The 10,901-nt window shown below is 38.3% G+C and overlaps 1 protein-coding gene across 1 annotated transcript; it reads left to right on the forward strand.

Annotated features, from left to right (window-relative positions):
• Nucleotides 1-2,209: 2,209 nt before the first annotated feature.
• Nucleotides 2,210-4,276, forward strand: LOC106154325 (E3 ubiquitin-protein ligase NHLRC1-like). Its single transcript, XM_013528643.2, has one exon. The coding sequence runs from the start codon at nucleotides 2,921-2,923 to the stop codon at nucleotides 4,163-4,165; it is 1,245 nt and encodes a 414-aa protein (XP_013384097.1). The 5' UTR covers nucleotides 2,210-2,920; the 3' UTR covers nucleotides 4,166-4,276.
• The last annotated feature ends 6,625 nt before the right edge of the window (nucleotides 4,277-10,901 follow it).

Raw genomic sequence — 10,901 nt, forward strand, 5'->3', positions numbered from 1 at the left:
CAGAGATAATTTCTGACTCTTTTCCAAGGTATCTTTCTTCATTTCTGACCGTCTTTCGACAGAAAATCTTAAATGCCGGACGATTGAAACTTGAAAAATCTGAAGACCCAGAATACGACCTCCTGACCCCATCTAAATTCGCCACTGACACTTGTTGTGCTATTTTGTGGAATGAAACCAAGACTGTCATGATAATCAGATTTCGTAAAGTCCACGGTAAATGAATGCACATGCAAGATATAAGAAACAGAATCATATAAGATGCTTACAGTGTAACACACACAAAACACACTCAACCTCCAAGTTTTGTCTAAATGTAATAGCTTTAGCAACGTTGAATCTATGGTGAAAAATTAATCTTACTTTACACGTTCATTGACATACGTACCTTTTTGCAGTCGGCACAGTAAACGGTTAAAAAAATTAATACTACATACGGCCTGCCCAACTTCTACCAAGCTTACTGCAACAAAGACTGTGACTAGCAGAATAGATTTACTGCAAATCATGGCCTGAAATAGTTGAAAGAGTAAAACAAAATCAGCAAAATGAAATACCCTAGCTTACGACAAATTTGCGTTTGGTTCGCTCCAAGACAGTGCCTATAATAACTTACGAGCTGAGATGTTTGAGATTGGTTTACTCAGATGTGAATGGCGAAACTGTGCTAACTCTATTTACATCTTATATAAATATGCCTGTAGTCAATCAGTCATTGGCACCCTGTGTTCAAGAGCAGCGTAATGGATATGCATTCAATCCTTGATTTCTATGATGTCAACTGTTGCATATTTTAGGAGCAGTAAAGCAGTGAAGATAAAACAAGGATAAGACGAACTCCCTAGAAATTCAGAGTTGTTTGCGTTGTGCTGGTAGTCCTCTCAGAAGGTTCACCGCGTTGACAGGGACTAAATTCTTAGCCGGAAATGACACTACAATAGCGCTTAAATTTCGTACACAGGCATACCTGTCCGTTTTGCAGCTGTATATCATGTAAAAGAAAGCTATCAGAAAATTATTGTCTTGTTTTTGTCATATCAAGGGTCGTTTCTTTTCCTCCATACTCGCACGTCATCGAAACCACTGCTAGCGCGTAGTTCCGTTACCCCATTCAGATTGGGCCCGGGAACTAAACGAAAAGAGCGGAGATTTCCATTGATAACGCAATGACCCAGTCAAATGATTATGAAATGAGCCTAAATAAATTAGCTATATCCGGTCCCCATATTTGTAACTCACAAAAGATTACTTCATGTCAACGCTGTCTAACCGCTGATTAAGGATCGCAGGGACCTTTCCCGACTCTGTAAAATTAAGTGTACTCTTCCCTGATAATTTTCATATGTGATTAAAGTTACATTTTCTAAACTTAATGAATATGAAGCAAAACACGATATATACTATAAACGAAGAGCGTGCACATAAGATACGATTTCGATTCAGGATGGCAGAGTGCTTTCCCCAACTCTGTGAAGTTAAGTGCAGTCTTTCCTAAAAAATTTGTATGTGTAAAGTGTTACATTTTCCAAAGTTATCCAAAGCAAAATACGATGCATATTCTAAGCGGAAAGCGTGCTCAAGATCGGCGCCATGTTGCTCATGTCCTAGAGTTGTTACCCAGTATCGTTGACGTGCACATATATCTATCAATGAATAAACTGTATATTAATTTATTATATCTCTGTATAATAAATATAACGGCCATTATACACGGAGAGGTTTCTTTCATACAAAGCAAGACAGGAATGCCCGCATTCATGGCTCTATTTCAATAACTTGAGCTGAAGAGTACAATACAACTACATCACCAGCCAACACAATAGGTGTTCTTTTTGTCCTCAAAGATATATTTTTAAGGTCAGAGTCAGTTAATAAACAAGCGCCATTTTTCCCCACTGTGGAGAAGTTCTAAAAGGGAAAGGAAGAAACAGGGCACATGTTTCAGGGATTATCTTAAAAACTGTTGTGATAAATATGAAAGTAGGCCTGCGCAGTAAGGCTTCGTTCACATGCAATGTCTGTTTTCTAAATTCTATTTTCTATTCGCGCTATCTTATGATCACGGTCTGTGCACTGAATATCCCGCCGCGTAATTACTGGCAGCGCGAGCCAGTTACTTATAGTAACTTATAGTAAGTGCCTCGCACTGCCAGTAATTACGCGGCGGGATAATCAGTGCACAGACCGTGATCATAAGACATGCCGCAAATAGAAAATAGAATTTAGAAAATAGACATTGCATGTGAACGAAGCCTAAGTGATAACATGTAATTGCGATCTCTGTTGATCGATGCTGCACCATTTGGAAGTTGAGGGATAAATGATTATTATGACAATTTTTAGACTTAGTGATTCAACAAAACCAACTCAATCATCCTTTGTAAACTATAAAAGAGACAGCCAGACATGGCAGAAGCAGCTTTCACAGATAGTCTCTCGACATGTGCTGCCTTGCTACCATACATTTTGCTATGGTTGTTTATGTGACCATGCTAAGCGCACCCTGACTCCGAATAGGACGTTTTTGTGTCCCATTTGTAGAGAAGAGATCCAGTTTCCAACTGGTGGACTTACTCAACTGAAAAATAATTTTGTCTTCAGCAAGGCCATGGACATCATAACCCAGCAACGAGAGAGACGGACGTTAGAAGAGGAACAGGTCAATGTAGCAGGAGAGGCAAAGGCCATTACACAGATGACAAACAGTTGTGAGAAACATGCTAATAATGAATTAAAATATTACTGTGAAGATGATGATACAGTTAAATATGGTGAGTGTATAGCAACAGAACATGGTGGACGTCGTATTTCATCAGTTGAGCAATTGCAAAAAGCAGTAGAGGCAAAATTAAAGCTACCCTTGTGAAAACCATGAAAACAACAAACAGGTTTAAAGCGGCAGTTGCCATGGAAATAGCCAATGAATCAGGACTCTCAAATCAGGACAGGCACCATCAAAAACATAAAAAAACAAGCTCAGAGTCTCCACAAATTAATTGATCAGAGGGTAGAGACACTGATATCAGAGGTGAATTCTGCTTACGACAACAGGAAAAGGCAGAGGGAGAAAAACAAGGACATCCTTGAACTCCACCATATTTCCTTGTACAGTGCCTGTGACTTTGCCCAGGAACTCATCGTTAATGCCACTGACTCTGATGTCATGGTTCATGCAAAATCTCTGATAGAAAGACTGGAAGAAATGGAGAAAACACCTGTCCCATCTCCAGACACACCTACACAGATATTGTACAGCCAAGGTAAGATATCTACTGCCGGACTGATAGCCATGTTAGGACAGGTGACAGTACAATCACAACGTTCATTACCTGGGGAGGGAACAAATCCAACACCACATCCTCATGTTTTCTTAGAGAAGGCAGAATGTGTACATTCCTTCAGTTCTAAGCTGAAAGATGACAGAAAAATTGCCATACATGGGTTAGCCATAGATATGGAACAAATGTTTGTTGTGGATAATGAAAACAACAGAACAAAAATGTTCACACATGCTGGAGAGTTCAAGCACAACATTGAAATAAGCAGTCCATTTCACGTGGCTGTGTCACAGACTGGTCAACCGTATATAACATCAGTAAATGACAAATATGTGAAAGTGTTCTCCACTAGAGGTCAGCCGCTGGCAACCGTGGGTCAGGATCAACTGAAGGAGCCATGGGGTATTACGCTGAACAAACAAGGTCATGTGATGATTTGTGACAGAGGAAAGAAATGCATCTTGTCATTCCATGCAGACAGCGGGCAGCTTCTGAACACTATTCCACTCAGTATGTGTGAATGCCCAGAGTACATCACAGTGAACAATGTAAATGATAACATTGTGATATCAGACTGGGGCAGTAGCTGTGTACATGTGCTGTCACCATTTGGGAATCAGCTGTACCAGTATGGGACATATTGCAGTGGTGTTGGTCAAATGTTGATATCACAGGGAGTTTGCACAGACAGATATGGTCACATCTTCATTGCTGACAGGGATAACAACAGGATAGTGGCGCTGAGTCCACAGGGACAGTTCATCAGATACATTGCCACTCACCGTGATGGAATGGAGCGTCCCGTAGCATTAGCCATCAACCCTGCTGACCAGCTGATGGTGGCAGAGAGAAAGGGCAATGTTAAGACATTCCAGTACTTACAATAAATGTTGCTGAAATTAAACTCTGCTGAAAATGTATATCACAATACTGATATTCTGATGGAAGTTCAGCTGTTGATAATTAATAAGATTTTACTGCTAACTTTCTACAATAAATTAAAGCTATACTACCAAATACAGACTTGACTTGGAATATTATTTTTCCAAATCATTTTTCATCAGTTTTTTTTCCTATTTTGCTGACTGATAAATGAAAATAAAGATTAAAATCGTGTTTTAATAACTTTAAATTATCTCTTTAATGTCATTGTGACATCAGTTCATTAATGGAATTCACCAGAGAAGCAAACAAAAACACATTGCCTATTCTATGTCATACGACAATCATTAAAAAGAGATATTTTGGACCTCCATATTTTCCAAATCATTGTCTGTAAAAGAGTTACACGCTCCGCAAAGGACCCTCATGTCAGTGTCTAGTCACAGTTACGGTGGCTGTTACGCCTGACCTCTTCTGGCTGCTACCAGCGCTCTCAAGTGGCAAGGCATTGCTTGGGATAGGTTTTTAAAGTTCAATCTGGAATAACATTCCAGGCTTCGGTCAAAATCTGTCCAATTTGGTCCAGTTTTGTTGTAGGACATGTAAGCCATTGATTCGGCGAGTAATGGCCTACCCACATATTGTCTATGTGGTTCAAATATGGCGGTTTTGATGACCAAGGTAGCTGCTCATTCCCTTGGTTCTGTAAGTAATCTGCTATTAAAAGTGCTCTGTAAGAACCGGCAATCTCACCGTGCAACCTAAAATTCTTCCTCAGTTGCCCCCTATCAAATGATAGCCAAGTGGTTTCCAGATTATTTCTTTATTTGATCTGGTTCAGGTTTTCGTCGATGACTACCATTGGTGTTTTGGCACCAATGTGGTATCCACTCCGAATACTAACGCTGTTAATGACTTTAGTCACTTTAGACGCCGCACGCGCTTCGTCGTTGGCCTCTTTTGGATGTCTGTAAACTCTGTTTTGATTGTTGAGCGGTACAGGTGAAATCTGACCTTAATAAAGAAACCCACAAGATTTCAGTGTTCAACCCAGAAACAGTCAAAGTCCCCAATTCATCAGAGAAACATACAACGATGTTTTGCTGTTTACAGTGGGTTCCCCCGAGGTCGTCTGGTATTCTAACCTGCTAAAACCAGTTTGGTGTCCGCAAAGGGCCTTGAAAAATGCGTTTTGGTGGCAATATACCCCTCATTCTGAACGGACTGGGTGGCTTTTGTTTAGTTGCAACAGCATATCCCGAAAGACAGTGGGTCCTGTACCCTGGTGGTAAGATTTCAATAAATTGGGTGTGGCCTCTGTGTAGGTACATCTTTCTGGGCATTACTCTATAAAACTGTGCGGAGCGTTTCGTTTGGAGCAATTATCTGTGTGGCAATGCCTGTTTTTTACGCGCCATTCTGCCACGGATTAACAAATTTGTAAAGCACTGCATAGCTCATTTTACACCTTGCAAAACTAACCACTTGCATGCAAAATTTCAAATTCTTCTATGCAGTAGTTGCCGATATATGGATACTTTTTTGACAGAACCATGCCTTGCCAAACCCAAGCTTTGACCTGTCCAAAGGAGCACTACCAAATTAAATCACTGCATAGTACATAATGCAGCAGCGCAACAAACCTGGTATTCAGTTAATTGGTTGCGACACACCTGACTACACACTTCTCCATTCACATATCTTATATGAGATCCGAGTTTGTGAAAAAAAGAACGCATTTTCACCTAGGCATACCTTCGAAACTGAAATATTTCATATTAAATGTCAAGTCTGTAGTGCCATACACTGAAAATGCTACAGAGTGGCTAAAAGTTTTGTTAGGTATAGCTTTAATTTAGTGTAGAAAACGAAAAAAGTTTAATGTTATGAGGCACAATACTGATGATTACAAAAACCATTCCGGTATGTTATTACCCCTGACAATGAGGATAGGTTGTAGGAACCAGAATGTGAGGCGTAGTTAGTCTACTTCAAAGCTGTGATAGCAGACTGGAAGAGAAACTATATTTATATATCACAACATTGTTTAGATTTATTATTATAATTAATATTAAAATGCTGACATAATGTTAAAACAAGGCAGCAAAGCTGTGAAATGCATTTATAAATAAATGTCAAAACTGATAGAAACGGTGATATTAAAACAGCTTAAAATGACAGACAACTAATTTAATAATGAAAGTCCACGAAATATTTTAGCAATAATCAGGGCGTCAAGTTCCTACTTCTCCTATGTTTTCATTTTTTTTTTTTTTGAGATCTTCGTATTTTTCTTGTTTTCTAGAGAAAATCCCTATTTATTCCTATTTTTGGTCTAAAAATGATGTTATGTATCAAGGATACCTTAGTCAACAATGAACTCGAACTGAATGTGTTGACTGCTCCAAGTGTATTTCAATTAGGATAAAGAAAAATCTGAATCTGATACTGGGTCTTACTTGATATGAACACCACTACACGCTTCAAGTAAAATCCAGTATAAGATTCAATTTAAATATAGCCGTTAACCGCGACTGTCTTGCTCGTGCACATCAGTGATGATACAATAAGCGGAAACCCCTTTTACCTTTTGTTTTTAATCTTACAGAACTGATATTTTATCATAAAATACACATCGAGTCCAAACATCAGCATGATCGGCCCATTTTTTGAAAAGTTACGCTGGGTTTTTTGGCTTTTTTTCAGCATATATGAAATAACACTGAAAACACATTTTGATGAAAACCCATAGGCCTATAAACTTGAAACTTACAGGAGTGATCGATCTTACTGAAATACTTCGAAAATCGGCTTAATCGGACCATTTTTGCAAATGGTTTGGTTTTTAGTGGGCTTTTTTCAGTGTATATGCGATATAGATAACACATTGAGTGTAAAACTTGTTGTCTTCAAACTTACAGGAATAATCAATATCCTAAAACAGGTCAAGTTTGAAAACCAGCCTGATCAGATTTTTTTTCTTGAAATAATGCAATTTTTTGGTATTATTTTCATTTTTCACATTCATGTTTTGGCGTTTTCAGGAATTTCAGGAATTTCACCTGAACATCTTTGCTGATCACTTTTTCCACTTATCTATGTTATCTGCAGGGCATAATTAAAAAATGGTGGTGATTATGGTGGTAAGCAAAAAAAAAAAAAACATTTTGGCCACTGACGCCATAATTCCCATTAATGTAAAACCATGTCACTTATGCATCTCAAATCACAGAAAATATTTATAGGACTGTAATACAGCTTCAGTTAGAAAACGGCTTGATTGATTTTTTCCGGAAGTTTAGTTGAGTTTAAAATTGGCAAACATAAAATGGCTCAAAATAAATAAATAAATAAATAAATAAATAAATAAATAAATAAAACAAAGATAGATAATAACAGTTTAGTAAATATAAAGTATGCACATGCCATCAATGCTTTGGCCAATAAACTTTATTATTACACTGTTTATCGTCGTTTAATTTTTTCTCAGCTAACACGGTTTAGAATCTTCATCCGCCTGGGGTGGTTTTTCTAGAGGGAGCTAATCGACGCTCGTCTGTCACCCTGATACCTCAATAATAAAAATAATAGTATCAGAATGACTTAATCAGAATGAGTTTATAATAGTTTAACTTTATACTGTCATCCTAGTTACCGCAGTAAAAACCATTTTATTAACTTTCAACATATTAAATAAAAACGCCGTATGTCCGCAGTGTCCATATGTCCGCCGTGGGACTTAGTGTCATGCCAACTGCCAGCAGATATGTGATGACGTGCAATATCTATTTTGAGCTTCACATGCCATTCGTGTCAGCTTCTTCATTTTTATATCTCAGAATATATAATACAGAGAACAAACTGGCAGTCATATTGTACGTCCACACTACGTCTGTCACTCAGGATGTGAAGTCAGTATTTCAAAGAACTGTTATCCGGGAATCATTCCTTGAATAAGGGCTCTAAGCCTAATGACGTACAAAAGGCCAATTAATCTCAACAATAATGGTAAGCACGATTCTTAGTTTTTTAACAGCTGAAAGTAAGAAGTGGGAAAACGAAGGCTAATGCAGTGTGCTACATGTAGTACAAGTGGAATATCTACTTTATTTTTTTTTTCTGTAAAACTATGCAGGCTTGAATATCAACGACGCAGCTTCTTGATCAGCTTGGGGTTTTCTTGGTTGCATTGGGATAATCCAGTAAAAGTAGACACCACGGGAAATAGAAGAATTCAGGTATGAGAGACGGTTGGCGGGTTTGAAGTCATCAACCTATTCAAAATATCTACATAAATTACAGACGTAGCCAATAGAACATTCAGCACCGTTTTCCTTCCCAGAGTAAGAGAAATCGGAGAAGATTCGCTAAACACACTCAGAGTGCTTGCAGATTTGAAGACAAGAACATGCCCAACACCACCTTGATATTGAATGAAACTTTGGAGGGGGACGTAGTTTCACTGAACGGATCAAATATGGCCGCTCCCCCCTGTCAACGCATGAGCTGCGTCGTCTATATCGCCGTAGAAGTTTTGATATCGTTGATATCGATAACGTCGAATTGTTTTGTCATTACTGCGTTTTGGAAGTTCAAGTGGCTTCGGTCGAACACTAACATAGCCATTGTGAGCTTAGCACTGGTTGACGTTTTGACAGGTCTAATCGGCATGCCTTACAATATAGTCATAGCATACCTCGTCGATGTCGTTCCAGCACTGCATCATTTAGCTTTGAATGAATACTTCTGCTTGGGAAAACTGGTGATAGTGGGTACGTTCCTTGGACTTTCATTGCTTATACAGACTCTGATTTCCTTTGAAAGATACGTCAAGATATGCTGGCATACTCACTATCAAAGAATTTTGCCAAAAAAGAGATTTTATTTCATCACTGGTATGTGCTACTTGTATTTGTTCATTCTGAATTCTGTACCCTTAATGGGATGGAATAACTGGACTCCGGGGGTGGAGTGTAGGGCAGATAAGGTAATGGCAGGTTTCGTGCGTTACCTTGGATCACCACATATTCCTATTTGCCTGTTATTTGCTTTAGGTTTCTACATCGCAATATTTAGAAAAGTCAAGAAACAAAAACAACAAATTGGGCAATACGGCAATGCATTGCAAGGCACTTCATCGCACGGGATGCAAATTGTTACACCGGAAAACCAAACAGCTAGTAACAGCATGGCGCTGAAATTTCCATCAGCTGCAGGCCCATCAACGTCGCTCAATGCGACAACCAGCCTCGGAGGTCTAAATACGGTTTCCGGTGTCATCTCGGGAGCAGGTATGGGAGGTGAAAGTGGAATAACCGGTTCCACTGATATGGTGTCATTGGAGGCGACTACGTCCAGGGGAGGTCCTTCTGCGTCTCACGCCCGCTCTGACGAGTCAGCAAGGGTGACAATCAACGTATCGACCAGCAATACGGAGGCCAAGCTTGCAAAAATGACTGCAGCTACTCTCGGGTGCTTCTTTGCTCTGTATTGTCCATATCTAATGATATTCTGGTGCGAAAAATATTTTGAGAAGGGTAGTTTGACATTCGCTGTACTTAGAAACATTGCTATTGAATTTATAGCGTTAAGTTCAGCAATTAATCCGTTCATATACGGTTTCATGAATTCCAATTTCAGGAGAGCATTTTCCAAAATGTTTAAATGTAATAAGACATAATCACCAACGCTTGAAAATAGAAAACATTTAATATTCCCCTTTCCCTTCCCCTTTAATTAAACTTGTATATAATGCTACCAATCGTTGTATTGACTTTAAGTGGCGTTAAGGCAATCTGTAGAGATGTTACAAAGTAAAAAACAACACAGTTATGTACTTGATTTATAATTAGGACTTATCTTTAAAATATCACGACTAGCATCACAACATTGGGTTGCAAAGTCGGTATTGATATTCATTAAATGTAGGGCACTCAATGAAAATAGGATTAGCTTTCTAATGGAAAACCCTTCTACTTGACACCAGCGTGAGGATCACACTATGAAGCTGGATGAGTGTCCACGCCTTAATTCACATTGAGAAACAACTGTTCGCATACCCTTGAATACCTCAGGTAAAACATCTTTGTTCTTTATATGATATGATTGAATACGCAGACAAAATATAATATCTATGTCCGAGGAACAATCACAATGTTGCCCGGATAGACATCTGTAATTTTCATCAGCTTAAATATATATATATATATATATTGTTATTTGATATACGTATAGCTTATATTATTCTTTTTTTGGCATGTGCTAGGATCGTTAAAATAAATAAGTTATTAACTTAGTCGTTAAGAAATGGGGCGGTGATTTCCCTATTACATTGTAGTTGTATAATCTATCCTCATATTAATTCATATATTGTGGTGGTCACTAACAGTGGTATATTTGGTTACTGTTTTGATTAAAAACATATTCTATTTATTCCAAACTGTTTACACAATGTTTTGAGGATACAAAAATGAATACCTAAAGGCGACGTAGCCTACATATACGCTTGCTGCTATTCATTTGGTTGTTAGTCGTGTTAAGGCTGTTTTATAAATTTTGTTTGTAATTTCGATGTAATCAGCTCGTAGTCTTTCTGAGATCCATGCAAAATAACCAAAAACAACAATTAGCTGGCAAGATTAAACAACTGGCGTATTCCTTATAAATCTCTAACTCTAATGAGATAAATATACCTCTGGTGTGATTCAAATGCTTCAATTTCTTCAACTGTTTCAACAAAAA

Source organism: Lingula anatina, chromosome 6, assembly GCF_051362555.1.
Source record: "Lingula anatina isolate TDL-2025a chromosome 6, LinAna3.0, whole genome shotgun sequence".
Classification (NCBI taxonomy): domain Eukaryota; kingdom Metazoa; phylum Brachiopoda; class Lingulata; order Lingulida; family Lingulidae; genus Lingula; species Lingula anatina.